The 23,971-nt window shown below is 33.5% G+C and overlaps 1 protein-coding gene across 1 annotated transcript in view; it reads left to right on the top strand.

Moving 5' to 3' along the window:
* The window catches only part of LOC133195782 (muscle calcium channel subunit alpha-1-like), a 66,069-nt gene that overhangs the window by 6,782 nt on the left and 35,316 nt on the right, over positions 1-23,971 (top strand). Inside the window, exons 2-5 of the mRNA XM_061331720.1 lie at positions 4,729-5,039; positions 16,126-16,230; positions 20,211-20,350; positions 23,430-23,536. Of these exons, the coding sequence (XP_061187704.1) occupies positions 4,729-5,039; positions 16,126-16,230; positions 20,211-20,350; positions 23,430-23,536 (663 nt within the window). The remainder of the gene's footprint in view (positions 1-4,728; positions 5,040-16,125; positions 16,231-20,210; positions 20,351-23,429; positions 23,537-23,971) is intronic.

Raw genomic sequence — 23,971 nt, 5'->3', positions numbered from 1 at the left:
GTATTAAAATGACTGCATTTAGAAAAAAAAGTAAAATGATTAAGAAAGTCGTATGTAAAATGTTTCTTACAAACATAGCTAAAAATTGAATGTGCACCTTGGCACCCCCAATGGTTGATTTAATGTGCCATTTTTCACTTCAATGCAACTATGGCACATGGCACAAGCCCTTCCCAATGGTTGTGAGTTCATATAATATTCAAATGATTTACAGTAGGTAAATGAATATACTCAAGATACCCTTCAACCACCCCTGAAAAAACAATTAGCTTAACAAATAGATGGTCATACTTAGGAAAGCAAGTAATATGAATTTAACATCCCTCATTATCTTCCAATCTTAAAGGAAGAAAGTATTTATATGTTTTAATATGTTTTTATATTATATTTTTTAATCTATATTCCAGTCTCTCTCAGTGGTCTTTAGATCTGTAGTAAAATGTGAGGAAAGATCTGAACGGAATTCCTCAAATGTTCTTCGGTTTCTGTGGTGTAAATGATGGAGGAAAGAACAAAAAAAAAACTTAAAGTTAGACATTGTGTTTTGTGAATCCTCATGAATATTAACTAGTGGGCTCTTTTTCTCCTCTCTGTAGCTCACTGAGTCAGCAGCTTAACTCATGCCTTTGGCTTTCCAAAAATCAAGTTATAACAGAATTTAACAAAAAATGTGCCGTGGTATTTACAATTCACCTTTTTTTAACATGAGACACCCCCCCCCCCCCATAAATTATAGATGCACATTAAATGATTATACATGTATACACTTTAAAATGTTGATTTTAATTTTTTGCGTGGTTAGATAGCAAAACATGTTTTTAAGTTGATCTGCATTATAAACTGTTTCAACACAAGTCTAGCATGTTTTGTTGCAGCTCTCGATTACACTTCAAGATGGAAATTGATATCTCTCTCTGACATCTCGCGTAAGATTTGAAAAGTTTCTTATGTATAGGAAGCATGACAATTTGGGTAGAAAACTATCACTATATGGTAGGAAATTAATTGTACCCCCCAAAAAAAATTATCACTGGCTCCAGCTGTCAGGGAGTCATAGAAGAGAAATATAGGAAATTAATGATACAAACTTTATATAATACAACTGAAAGTTAAATGTACAGCAAACTGCTACATTGTGAAAGATGGATATCATTGTGTTCCAAGAATCTGAGACTGCAGATACCTTGTGAGGGAACTATTTTTCCAGCCTCCAGTAAACTCATTGCCCCAGTGAATGAATTAGTGGAGATCTTTATGAGAACACTCTTACTTTACTGCATAATTGATGGAGTAGATGCCAGAAAAATTACTATTTGAACTGCAGATATATTGATCCATAATTAATTTATCAGTATATTGCTGCAGAAGTCCAGTTACCCTAATGTGGCATAAAAATAGGTATAATTCTATAAAGCAGTCCTCAGATTTTATTGGGCAGTAATTCCTTTGTAGAACAACATTCTCAGTAACATTATTGTTTGTACAAGCTAGTCTTTGGATGTTATAGTCATATAAAAAGATCATTTGATCTTTCAATTTTACCTTGCTGCACAGAAGTCAAAAGAATTTTTTTTTCATTTTGGGTCATATGTTAGTCATCAAGGTCAAGGTCAATAATAAGTTTTTGACATGGATTATGTGACACATAAAAAAAATTATTTTACTCATCAGTTGCACTTGCTAAGTAGATCTAAATAAAGAGACCAATGAATAAACCCAATTCTTGTCAAAAGATCAGACTTCAGAGGTCATTTATGTTAATGTCGTAACTATAGCCATTATATCAAGAGAGTAAGTCTATTTGCATCCAATATACGACAGAAATGGTTTAAAATTTGATTTCAGAATGAAATTTTCATAGTCAAATCTGTAATTCAATTCAAAATGTACAGTTAGTGACCCTTGAGGATCATATTTGCTTTACAGCTATTAGGAGTAAAACAGTTCACTGTGGTATCGATTTGCTGTAATATTTTTTGTCTGTTTGATACTCGGTACAAAATTTCCATTTTCAGTTTGTTCGGGATCTTTATTCAGTCACTCTTGACAATCATAAAAATACGCTACACAGCATGATTAAATTTTAAAAATGTGATTTTTGAAGAATAATAGTTTGTAGAATAATCATTAACATGCAGACATCTTGTCAATTTGCAAGTAGATAAAGTTACTGGTTTTAGTGAAATGAAATATAAAACAACTTTGAATTTGTTTCCTTCTATCAAAATGCATTGTATCATAATCAAAAATAATCATACTGTGACAAAATTATACGATATTGTGAAGGAGGCATATTGTTTCACCCCTAAAAGCTTCATAGTAACTTGTTGATTATGAAGATCAAAAGTCAGTAAGAGATTTGTCAATTTTTTAATTTTTAGCTACCACAATATAAAGGTCAATGTTTTACTGTAGATGATTATAATATGTACATGTAATCAATGCTGAACGTTTGGCTTTACCATGCATTTGATGCATTGTAATTAATATTATGCTGATGATTACAGAAAAGCAAGTGATATAATTTTTAAATGTACTTAGTAATATATGATGATATATTTTGCTTATATAGACAATCCTTATATGGAGACTTAAATAGTTTCACTAAATATTTGCAAGTACATGTGTAAGAAGTCTCTTTAAGATGAAATAATTCATAAAAATTTAATAAATTACATCACTGTAAACATTTTTTTTTTCTGTCATGGTCCTTAGGATGTATTTTCCCTTTGAAAACCTTGCATTGTCTCCCTTCATTATTTTCCTTGATCAATAAACAGCACATGTTAAGTAATCACTCAATATCTACTAGATTATAAAGTTACTTTGTAGCCCAATATTCAATCAACTGGCTTGCAAAGAAATTTAATAGGTCACCATTGTTTAGAGTGTGATCAATAGTGGATTCCCTGAGGTACTGCCTGCCAACAAAAGTCAGTCTGTACTTGCTGCTGGAAAGCACCTATCAGTCATTGTGTTCAGCAGTCAGACAGCCTAAATATCTCATGCTGCTACTGTCTATGTGAAGACATTCCAAAGCAGTATTGATTTTAACATATTTTTTCAATTTATTTACACTATAAGTCTATACATGGGTGCTGAGTGAAATTCAGCTGTAAGGGCTTCCGTATATTGATGTATCTGGTATAGATATTGGGCCTGTTATATAGGAGGCATTGTCGGCCATTGTTAAGCTTTAATCCGTCACCTGCACTTAACTAACAGGTATTACTGTGTGGAGATCCAAAAAAGCTAGCCCCTGGGCAGTGACCGATCAATGGAGATATAAACACTGACTGGTTCCTTATGGTGACTGTGAGGTTGGTACTGATAGTTTGACTAGAACTTTGGTTTAGATGACCAGAGCTGACTGGTAAAATGACGCTACATTTACTGTCAGCTCTCAATGTCAGAACTCCTGGGCTGCTGATAATCAATACTTTCATTGCCTGTGAAAGTTTAATATACCAAAGGTTGTTGTGTTCTTGCAAAGAGAAATTAATGTGTTAAATTAGGAATATCCCTTGCTCTCTATTCTTTTGCCTGGATAAAATCAAAATTGATTGTGTTTGGGTTACTTTTTCACCTTCTAATTTTCATGGAGTGAAAATTCATTGATTTAGAAGTTTTTGCATATAAGATCCATTTAAAAATAATGATAGATTTTTAAGTAATATTAACATTGTATGAGGGAACTGTTCCATCTAAATTGTAACCCTTGGCAAGAAAGGGATTGAATGTCGATCTTTCCTATAAACACATTTTGTTATCAATATCTACTACATCCAGCTTTGATCTGTCCTATTATGAACATGCATGTATAAAAATCTCTTGAGAAGTTTGAATGTCACACAATATTACAGTATCAGTATAATTCAGAGTTCCAATTTATAATATAAATTCTATGTCTTTTAATAAAACATCAAGTTACAGGGATTGCCACGAATAGTAGCCAGCTAACCCTGGATAACTGGAAACTGAGCATGCATGGGTATACTGAACAAGTCATCAAGCTTGTCTTGTGGGGCTACTGAATTTTTCAGTACCACACTCAGTTATAGCAATTGTACAGATTAATGAAAAAAGCACAAATTCCAAAGGTTTGAGGAATAATGTTTGAATCATAGTTGTCAGTTAATTTGGACTGTCAACTTTCTTATTGCCAACACTGTTTTGGTCCAACCTTTCAATAGTCTTTATCACCTAAGTGTTTGAAACTCCCATGTATAAAAGGAGAGTACAAGCAATGCACTGACGTAAACAATAATTAACCTTGAAAAGTGTGGTTTACTGAATAAAATGTGGAATCTTTCAATAAGGAAAAATGTCTTTACTTTATATATTTATAAAGTGACATAATTTTGCCCTAAAATACCGTCAAAATGCAGGATTTGGTATCAAATTCTGGGGGAGGCCCATACCCCAACCAGCAGGAGGTGGAAACCCCCTCCCATACCTACCCCCATCATCGCTACACAACTCTGCCAGCTGCCTTTTGCTGCTGGACAACTAATTCATGAACAGAGCTAGTAAGAGTTAAAAATTGCTAGCCCTGCTGGCTACTATGGTTTTAAAGTTAGTGTTGAACCCTGAAGTATAGTACACAATAAGCTTGTCCTCTTTTTCTCTTAATTTATCTGGTGTCATTTTAAGAATTTGTTAAAATGTGTGAAGTATGATTTTGCAATGTGTGACAGTAGCTGATTTTACATATCTTTGTATTTGTAGGAAGAAACAATGAGAATTTCAGTTCTCCCAGTGGAAACACTCACCAGGGGCCACACATTTACTCCAAGCCTCAGCCAGGAGGGGGGATTACTATCAGGACCGATTCTACCAACAGCAAACCGCTTAGCTCAGCGTGGGCTGCCGCGCTCGGGGCTGCAACTGCCAACGTCGGAAACACCAGCACAATGACTCGAAAACGAGCACCACCAAGAAAACAACAAAACCAAAATGTGAGGCCACCTAGGGCCTTGTTTTGTTTAACGTTGAAAAACCCTATACGAAAATTGTGTATCAGGATTGTGGAATGGAGATATCCTTTTGCAATTGTTAATTTCTTGGGAATTTATTCCAAATTGATTTCTTTTTGGATTATACCATGGTTTGTATGGTCTCTGCATATCACTTGCTCAGTTGCTGGGATGAATGGCTCAGGTTTAGTATAAGATTTTTCTGCCTGTAAACTTGAACCTGTAACTCTTGTGAAGGTAAGAAATACGGCATCTAGTCATCAAGGCAGATTGATTTGTACTGGGTGTGCATGTCTCAAGGCATCAGGTTTAGACGTATTGTAAATGTGTCAAATTTGAATGCCTTTTGTAGAATTTTGCTGATAGCTCTAATGTATATATTGATACCATGCCTCAGAATATAATGTTGCAAAGCACTTAAGCTAAGTAGTGATAATATGTCCCATTCTGCAGAAAATTATGCAATATTCAACATTTGATACAATGGCTTTGTGGTCCTGTACACAAAACAGCAGCAGCAAATCAATGAGTAAACCAGAGACATTTTGTTAACCAGTAACCATTGGCAGTCTGTCAGTTAATATCATTATGGCAGCTGGTGTAGTCCCACTGGACCTTCTTGGTTTTGTCCATGTTCTTGTCTGTCTGATGGCAAAAATACAGACTGTTAACTTTGCTTAATATTTATTTTAATCTGAGAAACCACAATATAGCCACTTTTTTGATCTGCTCCAGGAGAAAGTTCATTGTCACGAAAACTATTACCAGCAAAGTTAGTCCAAACAAAGTGTTTATTTAATACCATATAGTTTGTTTGTAGAATTTGTTTTAATTAAACAGTGAGAAGGACAATCTGACAAACTCTGTGACCTGCGAGAGGTCAGGACAGATTCTTTAATGTTGGCAATACAGGCCCGAAGCAACTGTTTTCAAGGTGGGGAGCAAACTCCCAACAAAAAATGTTGAAAAAAGCAAAAAACATGAAAAAGAAAAAAAGAAATCACGCAAACTGCCCAAACTCAAAAAATAAAAATCCTAGGGGGGAGGGGGAATGTGACGTTTCCCCTACTTTTTAATACATTTTTTCAAATGCTGGCGGGGGGGGGGGGGGGGGGGGGGGTGCAAGCAGCATCCAAATGAAATTTTACATAAAGCAAGCCTGCAGAACTTTGCTGTGACCAAGTTTTACTATATATACAATATATCTACATTGGTTTATTTGTGTGGCATCAAGATCCTACAGTTCATCAGTCTATCCATCAACACTCATAATTACTACCTTTTACTGGAGAACCTTTCGAACTACTGTTTTCATATTCATTGCATAGATCATATAAATAGAGTATTTGAGACATCTCTAGTTTTAGGGTCACTTAGTCAAAGGTCTAAACAAATATGAAATATATGGAGATAACGAACAGTATTCAAGCTCAAAAGTCCATTAAACAATACAAAATAGGAGCAGAGCAAACACGGACCTCCAAAACATCAGAGGTGGGATCAGGTGCCATGGAGGAGTGAGCATCCCCTGCCGACCGGTCACACACGCCGAGTGCTCCAGTATGTACTATGATCATAACACTTTTGTGGGGATTCATAATTTTGATATTTCTTAACCTACAGACATTACCATTTAGATCAAGGGTAGTTGCTGGTAGAAGGAGACACAGATCTATAGGTTTTTAAATCATTTTATCTGAGGTCAAGGTTCAAAGTTCAAGCTTATTTATATGACCATTGTGATGCAATAACTTGAATATCTTTTAACCTACAGTCTGTGCATTTTTTTTACGCAGATAAAGAATGATTAGAAGAAGACATCTATTGATTTTGTCTCTTAAACCAAGGCCAAGGCCAAAAAGTCGAGACTATTGATACTTTGCTTTTATATATCTTAGGTGATGCATTAACTCACTCGACAGGTACTTAAAATACATATGTGAACTCTCAACAACAGTCAGAGGAAACATGCACATATTGATCTTGAGGTCCATCTAATAATAGTCATACAAACATATTTTACAATAAAAAAAAAGTGGAAATGGGGAGGGGGTGGAGAAATTATACACCCCCTTTATAATACAATATGTATTGCAATACTTGCACCACAACTTGATATTTTCAATACAATACTGTACATTGTACAGTATATATGGTTGAAGAAAAGATATGATCTTTAAAATTACACAATTTAAGTAATAGACTTATTATCTAAAATAGAAAACTACTTATGATTTTATATGTATAATGGTTCTAATGAATATGACATTGCAGATTTTAAGACTAATCTAGTCAATATATTAGTAATTTCAATGATTTCTTTATCCATACATACAATAGGTCGAAGTATGTAAAGACTTATTCACAGGCACATCATTTAAGATAATAAACATAGGTGATCATCCAATAAAAATGAAAATCAAATGAAATATTGCTATTGATTAACGTGTGGGTAAGCATTGTATGGTAGACTTGCTGAGGTGGGCCATACCTGCATATTACGTATACCTAAATTATTAAAATGATGTGCTATTAACACCACCAAAACTTCTTAGTTATAGTTGTGATATATGTAAGCAAGTGACCAAATGTTTCAAAAAGAGTGTAGGGTTTTAAAAAGACTAAGTTCATTGTTTGAATGTCAGGATGTTGTTTTACAATGCCATCATTTCATTGTGAAAATAATGTGATTAGGTCGAACCCAATGTATTTAACCAAACCTGAAAAAAAAACAAAGCATACCAAATCGAAAATCGAGACATTGAATTGAACGTTGAATTGAACGTTGAATTGAACGTTTGTATTGAACTCGATATTACATGAACTAGCTGTTTCAATTCTGATGGTTACCAACTTAGAACAAATCTATCCCATGATACTCTAGAAAGTCAGGGATCACATTCATGCTAAATATGTACAGGATTTTTAATAGGTTTTGGGGGGGGGGGGTGTGGTTGGGATGTTTCCAACATATTTTAGGCTAATATATATATTTATCACGTTTATAACATAAAATTATTTATTTTCTGTCTTATTTTCTGTTTAAACATTGATATACTCGTGGTCTTTAGGTACAGCTTATGTATAGGTTCAACACAAGTTTGTCATATTTTGGATTCATCAAGCACTGTATGGTTCCACAGACAAATTTCAAGTTGTCTGAAAAAACATGTCGATTTACACAGCAACTAGAATTGCACCTATAACCAAGAAACATGAGTCTAGGTGTATGATTGTGTAATGGACAATTTGATACAGTTTGATGAATAAACTTAATCTTCAATTGGAACCTATGTGTCTGCATCTACTGTAAACCAACTATTTTTCACGACAACTTTTATTCCTGATTCGTCAGTTTGAAATCAATCCACGACAATTAATTTTCGCGACTGAGGAAACATTCTCTACAAATACAAAGCAAAATATATGGTTTGCAGCAATTAATATTCGCGAGTTAAATTAGGTCACGAAACTTGCGAATATTTCTTGCACGCGAATAAAAGTTGGTTTACAGTATATAAAACTTGATCATCTCTTCAGCTAAGCATCTTTCAATTTAAGTCTTTCGGTTAAAAGTACAGAGTCAGGATAGGCCGATACTGGTGAATGGTTCAAATCCTTCCTCTGGTGAATGGTTCAAATCCTCTGGTTCAATTATTCTTAATTTTTTTTCACTTCATGGCAACAGTTATATAAGTGGATCTGAAACTACTTAAAATTTAATACTAAAGATGGGATTGTCCAATGTTTTTTGGTCATATGTTACATGTATGTTGATTATATACTTGTCATGATTATAGATCAAATTTAACATGACAAAGCTGTTACAGTAGTGCATATTAAAAAAATTGATTGGAAAACTCTCTTGATTGAAATGGAGATCACGAAGGAAATTCAAGAAAATATATATTCCCAATATAGATACTGACTCAAAGAAAGGAAAAGTTATAATTTAAGCCATGATTTATGGCCTTTGTGCAGCTATCATTCTGTCATGTATTATTAACCAGCAGATTTTTTTTTGCCCTTAAGAAAACACAATATTTGTTGGATTTTACAATTTTTTTTACAATTTTAATTTCCAAAGAAAATTAAGTAATAGAATTCTAATTTGAAAAAAAAAAGAATTCTGGCTTATATAACAAAAAATATTGATGGTATTGATTGAAACAATTCTTACAGAATTCAATTATAAAGTAGTGTATATGTGTGATGAGTTGATTTTAAGTTGAAGGACGAGATTGGATGCTAGCATAGAAATGGTTGGAAATCAATTGGCGGCCATGTGAAAATAAAACACCTGATAGCAACGAGAGAAAATCAATGATGCCATCAATACATTTTAGCGGGTAGAACCTGCTGGTCACAAAGATCGTCGTGTATTGCTAAAAATCCATACCCCATCAAACAGTTGTGGAGACCCAGTAGACATGCTTTTTCATTCTACAACTATTTTAGCCATAGCCTTTTTGCGCATCATATTTTATCAAAAATGTGCATTAATAAATATTGATTTTTGTCTTTCTGTGGAAAATCACATCTTGTTGAAGAAACAAGTTTTTCTCTCTGATTCCATAATCTTTCGTTGGAAAGGATCCATGCAGTCATAGAAACTGTTGGATTTGTTTGAAAACATTGTTTTTGTCTGTTTCCTAAACAATTGATACAGAATAAAAATTTGATAATGTCTATCATAATGGAACTAGTTTGTGACGTTATCTAGGTAATGTAAACATGGCGAAGTTATCTACGCATGACGTACTGACACTGCTTGAATCAAGAAATTTAAACGTAAAGATGAAGCAAGGATTAGGTTTGTGTGTGTGTGTGTGTGTGTGTGAATGCAGACATCAGTTAGATGATCTCCTTTTTATTTTACCATTTCTTCAGTATGTTCAGCACTGCATATTTATAGATTTATGTATCATTTGAAGGTTCATCTGTAGCAATGCTCTTAACTTGATTTTTTTGGGGATTGGTTGAGAGTAGCTTAGGATAAGTGATGCCTGCAAGTCATTGAGCAATCTGAATCCCTGGTCCCATCCATCACAAACGGGAGTGTCTGGACATGTAGTCCACACAAAATAGGAATTGTGTTACTGAAATGATTTACTGAAAACACACCAACATTGACTTAATCCCATTATGTCTGGCTCTGCTCTGTATTGAATGGGATATAGTCTAGTGTTATTATTTCTAAGGCTTCAACAGTTAGGGAATTATGTAAATCAAATAGATTATGTGGAGAAAAATGATGGCTTATCAATATGAAAAATGAAGGGAGGGAAAGCAGGGGCACTTAGCTCTGACACTTCCTTTTAATTTTCATTGTTTAATTCTTCCGAATCATATTTATGTGTAACGTATATGGGGCAAGCAAAAATATTTTCTTGCATGTAAAATACATTCAAATACAGGTATAATCCAGACCAAATTAAGTCACAAAATAGAGTTATTTATGTCTGCAGAACAGTGTTGGCTGAAATTCAGATTGTCTGGAATAAGAAATTGACCTTGCTTAATAGTTGAGGATGCTGCACATTGCCACTGACAACACAATGGTTCTGCCATGTATATTGTCAAGATGAGGCTTATATTACAACTTGCACAAACTCATTGTAATAGAAAAAGAAAATACATGTACTGAGACAGTCTTTCAAAACATAATTTTAAGCAACATTTTGTTCCCTAATTAATGGAAGGCTAGAACTGTTATAGTACTTTTCTGTGTATATATAGTCCTAGGTCATCCCTGCTCCCCTGATACATTTGGTATACACCTGGTACCCATAGTAGTAGGCATTGGAAGATGTCCATTATGTGATAAATACATTGTATGATGTGATAAGGGGCCGTGGAGATCCAGCTTAATTGTCCAGTGACTCTCTGACCCCTTAAGTAACTGTTTACACAATAATCATTGGGCAGCATCTGTATCCAATTAACCCCCATATTGTACCTCATACATAAACATGTGTGTATCTGAAAGCCTTTGTCAGGAGCCTTGCTTTATCTTGACTTCAAAGATTGTAATGCTTATAAGGGTTAAATAATCAATTTTATGAAGAAGAGAGACTTTATTAACTAAGAGATGGAGATTTTCTTTGAGCATCCTAGACCTGAGAGAGCTGTTGCATTTGATAAATTTAGAAAGGTGTTGTAGGTGACATTGCTTTGTATTTGATCTCTCATCATATGCCTGTCTGGTATTGACTTGGTTTGTGTTGTAAATGTATTACGTAATGTACACAAAAGAAGATAAAGATCTAGTTAGAACTAAAATACCTTTAGCAGACTGAATAGATTTTGATCATTATTTTTTGATATACATTTTTTGGGGATGTCTGGTCTAGAGTCTACATCTAAATCTTATACAAATCATGTCTGGATTCCAGTTTTGTCAAATGGAAAAGGGGGAATTTGTGTTAACTGTAATGGATCATATACAGTCCATGTTGCACATTTCCTTCATTCTTGTCATTGTGGGCTTTTACAATGTAGTGTGACTGGTTCTGCTCATTCAGTGGTACCCTGGCATTTGCTCAGATTTTATTGAAAATGGCTTTTGAAATGCTGAGCTTTCATTGAAAACCAGTTGTAAATTGGGCTTTCATTTAATACCTGAAATAGATATTGGGTTATCAATGAACATCTCTTATAAATACTGGGCTGTCTGCAGTGAACACCTCATGTAAGGGTTTCACTGAACCTCTTACCTTCACTGAATGCTTATTTTGGATGTTGAGATTTCATTGAACATCTTGTAACATATGATTTTCATTTAGAAACACCTCATGTAAATGTTGGGCTATTAATCAGAACATGTTTATATTGAACATGTCTTGTAATTGTTGTTCTCTCATTTTACACTTGTATCTATATTCTACAGCTGTCGGTGATGCACCACTGACATCATAACAGATACTAAAAATGGTCAATTCTTCATCACCTTTCAGACAACTCATGTCATATACTGAGAAGAAATTAAATTTTTTCACTCTAATGCAATGGAACAACAATAAAAGCCAAAGCTTCACACAAGAAGATTATAGCAGTGAGGTATTATAATTCAAAGACCACACGGCAAGACTATATAGAGAGATTCAAGTTCTGTGGAGTCATTATACAATGTATTTCATGAAAGTTTGATTTTCATAGATACTTTTATCCATGAATTTACACTGAAACATTGATTATGTGTTCACCCACCAAATTAGACTAAGCAATCCATGAAAATTGCATCCCCCTTTCCCAATTTAATATATTGCAAAGTAAACTAAGTTTTCAGTGTGAATATAATATACAAAGAGACAAATAACCAAAATTTTAGTCAATAAAATATGCAAACATTGATATGGTTTGTGGATTCAAACATGGTCCACTAGTCTTTTAGAGAGTTGTGTTGGAATACATACACAAAATGGAATACATATACAAGGATAATTTTCATCTTTCTGGATCTTTTTTTTACTATTGGTATCTCCATTCAGGAAATAAATGATGTCGTTAATTCTTTTAAGCTCTGATTAACAATTTATGAGTGGTGAAAAAAAATCATTTTACAGTCTTCAACAGTGCACAAGGAAATTAATAGACTGAATAAAACTTCATTATCTTAGACTTGATGGGGCCAAGAAAAAATTGAGATATCTAAGGATTCATGATAGTGCGGTTGGAATACATAATGAAAAAGTAGTTGGGATTAACTCACTAAGACATATGGTAATCAAGATATCAATATTCATTATATCAAAGTTCAACAGTATATTATTCCATTCTTCAGTGTCATATTGAACTTCAATTCAGCCCAGGTTAAGGTTTCTTGAGCGGGTCCCTTTCCTGTTACAATGTATATATACTCTACTTTAATTTTCATGGATGATGCATCTCAGAATGCTTATGAATCTATGCAATCTGGATGAGTGGAAAATCTGAAGTCATTGAGGTTTTTTGTAGCATTAGTTCTTCCTATTAAGATTTTCAGATCCTCATTTTGACAAAACTTGCATAGATGATACAATTACAACAGCCTTGTTGGACATATTTACTGAATGTTTAAGTTAAAGTCTATAATTATGGAAATCAAATAATGTTCATTGTCTTAGATATACAGTAAAACCCTTATATCTCAAACTCGAAGGGGCTGGGGAAAAAACTTCAAGATATATGGGGTTTTGAAATATTGAGGTTAAAATACAAAGTTGTTTGGACTTAATTTCTGATCAATGGTATTTGAGGAATTGATGTTCAAGATAATCAACTGTTGTAAAAAGTAATCTTTGGTAAGCACTTTCTTGTGTAGAGGATATCTTTTACTGGTATTTTTACTATATTTCTTTATTTAAAATTCATTGGACTATGGATAGGAAGCACATGAAGTGGTCTTGTAAGGGCCTATATTACAAAATCTCTGGCAATTTAGCCTAGCTACAATGGTCCTAAGTTAGTAGTCAGCTTATGTAGGACTGAGGATTACTAAGGAGATGAATGATTTAGTGAAGTGTGTCAGTTCTGGTAGAGCATATGGGTCTGAAATAATTGCCTCATTTCTCCATGGAATCAGATTTTTTGTCATTTTGACAATTATTATAAATATTGTGAGCAAGTATTGGCCAGGAAAGAAAAAAATTGTGTTCAGATGCAGTGTATCTTAAAAACGAGTGCTAGAATATGGCTCCCATCAGAATGCTTTAGGAACCTAATGGTGATGCATGTCTGACACTGCTATAATTACATACAAAGTTTTCTTGATGTGCAGTGTTTTTATCTGACACTACCATAATTGCATGGAAAGTTTTGCTTGATGTGCATTGTAGTTTTTATCATTTACATCATACATGCCCCCTTGTTGGTAAGTTCACAATGCACAGTATTTGAAAAGGAAATAATCATGGATCTGTGGAATTTTTCCCCATAGATTTTTATTCTATCTCCATTTCAATTCCAGGAAGAACAGTTGGTATGATACATTGTTTTTTTAAACCATCCTTACTGTACTCTTATATCTAGGAGTCAATACGACACCACTACCAAATGCCCTGGAGTTGCAGAAATTTTTGAGTTCTATGAGTGCACTAGTCTATTATCGTGTAGAATTCTGAGATGCTACACTTATATCACTTTGTTTGAGGATGTTTGAAAACTTCCTCCCACACATCACAGATTTTACATTCTCAGTATCGGTGGCTACTGGGCCCACTGCCAAGCAAACCAAGAACTCAAACTTCTGTACTGCAGGAGGTGCTTTGTCAGACATTTATTGATGTTGCACAACATTTTATCTATTCAGTATATGTAATTTTATTAATATTGCAAATAGCAGAGCACACTAAGAGGACAAATGAAACATATATATTCTAGGTTCCCACAATTTACCACAGCAGATACACATGTAGCCTATATTAACATAAGATCTGTGATTTGATATCAGAAAAAAAAAAACATTTGAAGTGATCCTGGTCTAACAGTTTTATGCATTTTGTAAATTGTAAAGGGAGGTTGATGACCCAGATCCCTTTATGGTTGGTGAATTTTTGTAGATAATAAATTCTGTTTCTAAGGTTTTATGAACCCATAAATAGCCTTTGTTAGAGATAGCCATAAAATTACAAGATATAAGTGTATGTTAGACTTTATTTTGTATCAGGTAAAAGGTATCTTAGTAATTCACACCTTGACATACATTTATGTAAAGGGTCAGTGTCTGTATAATTATACACTACTGTATGGTTCTTGTCATATTTCAAAGTTTCTTCCCACATGCTGTAAACATTGTCTTTTATTCCATTTTTTTTTTTTTCTAAATTGCAAACATAGAGATAGTATAATATGGTATTACCATACTTGTCCCTTTAAGTAAACAGAAAATTGGAAAAAGTTGTTGAAATCTAGAATCACCACATCTTTGCTCTAGTTTTGTAATGCTTAAGGATTGTAAAATTTTATCATGTGGGGATAGAAGGTTGCTTATTATTGAAGGTTGTACCGTAACCCTATACCAAGGTTATTTTTCAAAGGTTAAGGTCAGGGGGTTCAAAAGAATGGCATTTCTGTTCCTCTCTATGGAAGTATATATCATACAATGACATAAAAGATACATTATGGCTTGAGGGTGTGTCATGATTAGAAGTTGAGGTCAGCAAGGACACAGGGTGTAGAAGTGTGAAGTTTTTGTCCAGACCATAACTAAGTGTGTACTTGATACATAAAGAAGGGTGAGATCACATGAAAAGACAAGGAAAGTGTTTTTAAATTACAATTGATGTATTCATGAATTTTAGCTCTACTGGTAAGAGACTAAAAGCAGCTTGTGGGATGGTAAAGTGTCCATGGCCTGTCTGTCTGTCCATCTTATAACAATTTTCAGAGTGTTTCTCCTCCTGTTGCTTTTGGATGTTTTGAATAAAACTTGGTACACAAGTAGATTACATCAAGACACAATTAAGATTTTTTAATATCAATGTCATGGATGCTAAAAATAGAATAAGGTGTTAATTTTTTCAAACAGTACTTCTCCTATAGTTTTGTCTGTTTTCAATAAAACTTGATACACAGGTAAATTATACCAAGACTCATAAATCCATTTATTAGTTTAAAATTTCAATGAAAGAAGTTGCCTTGAGTACTATAATGGAATCTGTAAACTAATCTTTTCAAAATGCTAACATTCATACAGTTTTGGTTTGATTTTAATGAAAATATGGTACAAGTTAAGAAAAGATTAAAATAGGGGGGAAAAGTGTGTCAAGTCCAGTATTTCTCTTCCATGATGATTAGAACAAACCAAGTAGCTATACAGTCCCATTTAAGAATTCTTGTTCAAATGTGTACCGTTTAGTATTATCTGCAGTGTCTAATATCAATTATGATCAATGTCTATCAGCAATATTATATAAAAGGCATGCAGTCTGTATTTGGAAATAATCTTAAACTTTAAACTTACTTTGTTATTCTTTTGTGATTTTATTTGTAGTAGAATTCACCTTTCTATGAGCCTGCTCTTTCTTTTGCAGAAGGGGAAAGAGGGAGGGATATAAAAATGGAAAAGGGAAAGAGGGATGTACATGTTATGTTCTTAATTATGTGAAAATGGAGACATTAATATTAATAATTATTCTCTACATTTGTTTGCCTTAACTGATTTCTCACAGCGTTTGAGTATCTTATTCTCCTGACCATTTTTGCTAACTGTGTAGCGCTAGCAGTGTTCCATCCTTACCCAAACCAGGATTCCAATGAGGTTAATGCAGCACTGGTAAGTGAAGTCATTTTTAAAGGTGAAAAGGTAGGCACCAATCTGTGGTGAAAACAAAGGCCCTGATCTTTACTAAAAAGTATAGGCAAAAACTATGGTGGAAATGTAGGAACTAAATTTTGGTAAATGGTATGCAACAAAGAAAGTTCATCAAGGAATATCACTAAGGGTAAAAGTTCCAGCAGAAGCTGTAGTATAAAAACAGTGACATGACTTCACTCAAGTGGTGAAAGTTACAACACTCTACCCTAATTAGGTGGTCAAAGTTACAACAACCTACCCTACCTTATTAGGTGGTCAAAGTTACAACACCCTACCCTACCTTATTAGGTGGTCAAAGCTACAACACTGTACCCTACCTAATTAGGTGGTCAAAGTTACAACATTCTACCCTACCAAATTAAGTTGGCAAAGTTACAACACCCTACCCTACCTAATTAGGTGGTCAAAGTTACAACACCCTACCCTACCTAATTAGGTGGTCAAAGTTACAACACCCTACCCTACCTAATTAGGTGGTCAAAGTTACAACACCGTACCCTACCTTATTAGGTGGTCAAAGTTACAACACACTACCCTAGGTTATTAGGTGGTCAAAGTTACAACACCCTACCCTACCTAATTAGGTGGTCAAAGTTACAACACCCTAACCTACCTAATTAGGTGGTCAAAGTTACAACAACCTACCCTACCTAATTAGGTGGTCAAAGTTACAACACCCTAACCTTACTAACTGGAAGTTAGTCACTTGTTAGAAGTGGCAGTTGAGCATCAAATTCAATGATAAAATTAGCACCAAACTCTGGTAAACATTTAAGCACCAAAAACTGTTAAAATAAGCACCAACATTTTGTTTAAAAGATAAACACCAAAACTATGGTAAAAAGGTAACACATAAACTCTGGTAAATGCATAACAACAAACTCTGGTTAAAAGGTAAGCACCAGACTCTGGTTAAAAGGTGAATAACAAACTAACATTAAACTGGAGGCTTGGAAGAGTCTAATTTTGTCAATATAAATTCTAAAATACCCCAAACCCACACAGATATATAACTTAAAATGGATACCAGATCTAAAATAGTTGTCTGCATTAGATATGTCACAGCTACTGAGGGCTAGTTCATTATTCTCAGCCAATGTACAATTTCTTTGGATGTGTTACTTGGACCCTTTTCAAGTATTTCCTCTAATTAATCTAAGGAATAGCTGCAATCAGTGCCTAGTCAGCACAATTCACCACCACCCATACCAGTTTCCCCCTCTGAATTCTACAGATGGCTGTTGTAAAACACACTTCTTTGTAAAATGAAATTGCATAACCTAGTATGATGATGCTTCTCTTCACAATTACATAAAAAAGAGGAGATTAAGATTAATATGTTACTAGCTTTTAGTCTGTCCCATGTGAACTTGAGAATCTGGCCCATATGGAAGACATTGGTGATAATACTCAAATCATTTTTTGGAAGTTGTCCACCCCTTATTTCCATAGTAATTTTCATCTTGGAATAATGTTGACTGTTAATACATTAAATGCCTGCATTTTTTATAATTCAATCTGCTATTCTCGAATGACACCTGATAATTTTCAGACATACCCTATGTAGTTGAGAGCCCTTAATGATGACGCGTAGACTGTAAAATTGCCTTGTTGTTGGAGCTATTGATTGTTGCCTCCATTTAGGATTACTGTGCATTATGTTTTGAATCAGGAACCTTTGTGTCAGATCACCTCTGGAATAGATATATTGATGGCATCAGAGACTATCGATTGCTGGCCTAATGCAGGGACAAGTTAGGAAGTCAACACACAACTGATCTAAATTGTCCTAAAAAACTGCCACCATTTTCTTTCATTCATTTTGCAGTTTTCTTGATTAAATCCTGATAGGACATGATAATGAGAGGTTATTATTATTTTTTGGCATTGAAATATATGTTGAGGTTTGAGGGTTTGATGGGTTATTAAATCTGTTAAGCACTTTTCTTAGGAGAAGATAGATGACAGTGAAACAGACTAAATGAATTGTGTAACATTGACAAATGTATCTACCAGCATTATTTAATGCAAGATTTTCCTATATATAAATTTATTTAAAAATGTTACCAAATTTTAGCTTATAAAGAAAGATGAAAGATTTATTTTTAATCTCGGCAGTTTTTTTAACCATTAATATGATAAATGATCTGGGATTGATATTAGAATTGTTATATTAAGTCCTGAAATTTACTTCGGCAATTCATGGAAACTAATTTTTTTCCTTAATTCCTTTGCAAAAAAGTATAATACCCATATGTCATTTACATGATCATGCAGTGCAGAATATAAATGAATGTCATTCTATGTAAATTAATAAAATCATATTTGAAAATAGATACAATTATACATCTGCATTACCTATTTTGCTGGAAATTTGGTTTATATAATTAATTGTAACTTGAAATTCAGTTACTCCAGAGCATTCGATATAAATTTTATCGGGTACCGAAAAAAAAAGCATCAAATTTGTTTTCCTTTATTAAAAAAATTGTTTTATTAAGAAGTCAGTCTTTTCAATGTAAATTGCAGTGCACTTATTTACATTTGCCAATGTATGCCTTGTCTTTAATAATCATAGCAGTACTTAAAATCGGGGGTTATACTTTCATAACCTCATCATATGTATTTGTGTCCTGATTCAGTTTTCATGATGTTAGAAGGTATGGATTATATATTGATAAGGAAGAGATATAGAGGTTAGAGTTGGGGAAGGTGATGAAGGTTAAATTATAGTTTCTTTAAAGTATGTATGGCTACATGATTGTATCCATGTATCAATCCAGGCCTCGTCCAGATCTGATCCAGATGCAGGGATTTTATTAACCAATGAAGTAAATATGTAAATATGCTTAATAAGTGTCTATTGTGTATGTTTATGAGAATGATATTTAAGCAGCTTCACCACTTATGCAAATTAATGTATACTCCCATGGTTATCACCTCATTGGAACTTTTCTTAAGGTTCAACATCCCCCTAGTCATTTAAGTAAAATTTTGCTTTGACACTTATGATTTTCCTGAAATCTAATTCAAAATTAAAATGCACAGAATTTCAGCATACCTTGCAATGCAAAATTTGACAGAAATGTCCTATGTCCTTTAATAAAGGAGTAAAAGTCATTAATTCCAGGGAGGGTTATCTCCTTTATCATTATGGTTATTGGAACTTTGAAATAAAATAGTAGTATTAAAGGCATATTTGCTATATTTACTCTAGGCCCATATTTTTGTACTTAAGAAATGTGGCTTTAAATGGAAGTTACTGGTTCCTCATTCTTGCACTGTTGGAAATTTAAGAGCAGGCATTCTATTTAATTTCATTTCTATTCTCACATACCAAAATCTAAGTAAAGATAACTAATGTCTCAAAAAAGGTATATTTAAGGAATAACTGTCTAATTTTTTGGATTCATGATGTGATCAATCGAGTGGCTTGCGTGATAATTTGCATAAACGCCGAAGGCGTTTATGCATAAAATTATCACGCAAGCCAATCGATTGATCATCGTCATGAATCCAAAAAATCTGACAGTTATTCCTTATATTTACATGCTCCTGATTCTGCAAATTCCCGTGCTAATAGTCCCGCTTCTGTCTCTATTTGTCCCGCCCCGCACGTGATTTTTTTTAACCACGCCTCTCGATGAACCAGTAGATTTATGTAGAAATAAAGTATTTTTACAGTTTGTAATTTTATCTCGGACAAAGACATTGGAAATGTAAATATGATGTTTTGATCATAGATTGACCTACCTTGATCAGAGATTATTTCGTGTAGTACACAGTTCCTTTAAGTATTGGAACTCTTCAACTCCAGGGAAAAAGACAATAAAATTCAAACTACGTTGTGTATGTCCTTAAATAGTATCTTCAGATGTGATTGATTTTGACATTGTTTTAAACATCATAATTATATGTCTTCAAATTTGTATTTTCAGGAAAGAGTGGAATATTTTTTTTTAGTTATATTCACCTTAGAAGCAATCATGAAAATTATAGCGTACGGATTCGTGCTACATTCAGGTGCCTACCTCCGTAACGGATGGAACATCCTAGATTTTATAATTGTAGTTATTGGGTAAGTTTATTCCTGACATTGTCAGATTTAAATATAAAGTTTTCTGTTTATTTATTGATACATGTAGTTGTTGCTATCTTTCTACAATGCAAGCTTAGTTTGTTTTACATATATTCCAAAATTGTTTGCTTCGTCAGCTGAGAATTTTTATTAAAAAAAAAAAAACAACAAAACAAAACGAAAACAAAAACAAAATTTTTTTTAAAAGTTACAGCCAAAAAAAAAATCAATCAGATATTGATGAGAAGTTTGAAACTTTATTTAACTTTGATTTTAATTGAAAAAAAAGTAGAACATGTGTTACACAGTTCAAGATTGCTATGATGGTTATATGTGAGATCTCTAGTTTTATGCTTTTAGGAGTTCTTCTGTATAGTAACGTTTAGGTACTATATTTTTTTACTCTATAATCACTACATTTATAGATTCTATCATTATCAAGCCAATTTTGCCAATTGCCTAATGCCCATTTTTTTTTTTACTTGATTTTAAATTTGTTTCTTTATATTAAGCATTATACTGGAAAGAGTAACACCAAATGCAGTTATGAAAAGGAATGTAGTTTGTTTTATAGAAATAAATCAACTACTGTAGATATTTGACTTGATAGTTATTTAAGAGATAGTATCTGTTTAATTTTATTCAACAAATTGTCTATAAACTTGATATGTCAGAAATGTACTATGCGAAAGAAATTTTATTCCTGTATTTTTTAAGTGCTGAAGTTAATGAAATATGTAAAATTGTTAAGGAAACTTTGTGTTAATTTTATTTGCAGATTTGACCCCCCCCCCCCCCCCCCAAAAAAAAAACCCCAAAAAAACACACACTTAAATAAATTTCTTCAGCTATATTTGAAATTGATTTTTTTTTTTTACTTTCAGTAGCATTCACACTACTCGCTTTTCTTTATCAGGCTAGCAATGTGGGCTTTAGGGTCCTTAATGTTTATATGTGTATAAAAAAGGAAAATAACAAAAAATAAACTTAGTTTGAAAAAAAGATTTACGATGATTAAAAAAAAGAGAACATTATGCAAAACCCATTGAGTACGTAGTATGAGATTGAATGAGTTTGGTACGAGTTTAAGAGCATCAATCACATGACACTGATTTTCTTTCTGTTGGTTAGTCTTATCTCAATCTTTATAATGTGAGTACAATTTAGTGCATGCTGTTTATAATGTCTATAGTGACCACTAGATGTTGTGGCTTCTGTCACCACAGATTTTGTGTGCAAATCGAGCCACAAAATTTTAATCACTCTAGTTTTTGTATTATTTAATATCATTTTTTGAAAATAAGAGAACTATTTTATTGGTTATTTTGCAGTAATTTAGAGGTTTCGCTTCAAACAACTTCACGGTCATTTGCTGTTCTTAGTTTGTCACTATAGAGATAACATCGTACATCTTCAGTGAGCCATTTGTCATTGAGTTTAGGGAAGTTTAATAAGTATGTCAAACTGCTGAGGATACTCAATAAATGATGCTTTTTTAGTTCACCTCAACAAAGTTGGGGGGACCCTAGGTAATACCCTTGGCGTCATCGTCCGTGGTTCAAGTTTTTGAGCAGATTTCTTTTCAAGTACTTCTATGCCGTATATTAATCAGAGATGCATGGAAAATGCTTCTAGTATGTTTCATTGTACCAGTCATGGTTTCAGATGCTGCAATTTCAGCTAAAGAATGACCAGGTTAATGTTTTTAGAGTGGCTTTAAGTTTTTGGAACAGGTTAAAAGTTATTTGAGCAAGTCTCATTTACAAGTAACTATAAGCCCTCTATTGCACAAACTTGGATGGATGATACATCTAAAGATGCACATTACTAGGCTTGCTTCAGATGCTGGATCTGACCTACATTTTCTGGATGAGTGAGCATGTTAAAGTTTTTTGGAGCTGTTCATTCTAAAGTAATTATAAGCCTTATGTTGAACAACTTGCATGGATGATACATCTAAGGATGCACGCTACTGGACTTGCTTTGGATGCTGGGTCTGACCACATTTTCCAGATGAGTGACCAGGTTAAAGTTTTTTGAGCAGGTCCATTACCAAAAAACTGTAAGGCCTATCTGAACCAAACTTTTATGGATGATGCAACAAGGGATGAACACTCGAGAACTTGCTTCAGATGCTGGATTTGACTTACATTTTCTGAATGAGTGACCAGGTTAAAGTACCTATGTTTGCCCTTACTTCTCGTTAACCTCATTTTGATTTTCTGTGTTCATTAGTCTCTCATTCAAGATATGCCAAGTTAGTAAAAGACCAGTTCATCTCAATCAATAGACACATTCAAGTTAAAAAGAAGGCAGGTCTTTGATATTAGGTGAATATACATTTAATACATTGCTTCAAAGAATCTAATTCTTAATTGAAGCATTGCTTGGTCATTTTCTATGTTGTTCCCAACAGGCAGAGATTTTTTTTTTCAGTTTTAATACAAACATAAATGTTCTGTCTTTGGTCATCACACATTGTCCATCGTGTCATATCCTTGCACTTCTTGATGTAGACATATTTGTTTATACAGTTCATTTTCACTAAATCAAGTACAAATCTTTTATTCTCCCTATTCCATGTATCTTATTGTGGTTCTGTTAATTTTAAAGAATTATTTGTATGCCCATGTCGGTGTCAAGTTTTTATATCCAGTTATCCTTTGTGTTTTTTTTTTTGACAAAGTTCATTTCACTGAATGTTGTTAATCATAATATATGACATGAAAAATGATTATTTAGATAAAACACTTAAAAGTCAGAATGCTTAATATGTGATTAAAAATTAACCAAGATAATTCATGGATCTGTAACAAAGTATATTTTTAACAATGGAGATGATTCATTGCATATGGATGTTTATGATCATGTCTGCTTTAGAAATCCTTATTGCTTGTTTGTACTGTAACATGACATATTCCTTTCAGAAGTGCAGTAACTCGCAGATGGTACTCATATCATACGTATATTTATTATTTACAGATCATTTGCTGCATCATGGATCAATCCATTTTGGAATACTTAAGACTAAGGAATAATTGAAATGATTTAAAATAATTCTAAACTGTTTTGTTTTCAGTATTATAACACCAGTGCTATCTTTGTTAAATGTATATGGATTTGATGTTAAGGCGTTGCGAGCCTTCAGGGTGTTACGGCCCTTACGATTGGTCTCGCGGGCCCCTAGTAAGTAACCAACACAGCATAGGAGGTGGCCTTAGTGGACTAATCTTCTAACCCTTATATCTTTTTTTTCTGTTTTACTGCTTGCAATCTGGAGGAGGAGTTTATACTGCTTATGATTAACAGTCATTGTATATGTGTAAACCAACCCATGTTTCTATGAAGTACAGTAGTTGTTGTAGCTCTTTTGGAATACCAGTTTTTTGGTATATGGACAAAAAAGCTACATACGATACTGTAACGGAATTGAATTGATGAAATTAAAGAGATCTGTTATTTGATAAACATGGAAAGCTCCTGTGTTTTGGGGGTTTAGGGTTGATATTTTTAGCAATCTCATTGCTGGAAAGAGAAATTTTGAGAATAGCCACTAAGATGGCAGATGGGTTGTGTTTTTTAGCATGGGTTGTAGCTTCTTCCCTCTTCGTTTCAGTATTA

This window comes from Saccostrea echinata, unplaced genomic scaffold, assembly GCF_033153115.1.
Source record: "Saccostrea echinata isolate AGI-Se365-2 ecotype Australia unplaced genomic scaffold, CSIRO_AGI_Sech_v1 ptg000029l, whole genome shotgun sequence".
Taxonomy (NCBI): domain Eukaryota; kingdom Metazoa; phylum Mollusca; class Bivalvia; order Ostreida; family Ostreidae; genus Saccostrea; species Saccostrea echinata.
The sequence above is the reverse complement of the archived record's forward strand: the minus strand, read 5'-3'. Positions and strand labels throughout refer to the sequence as shown.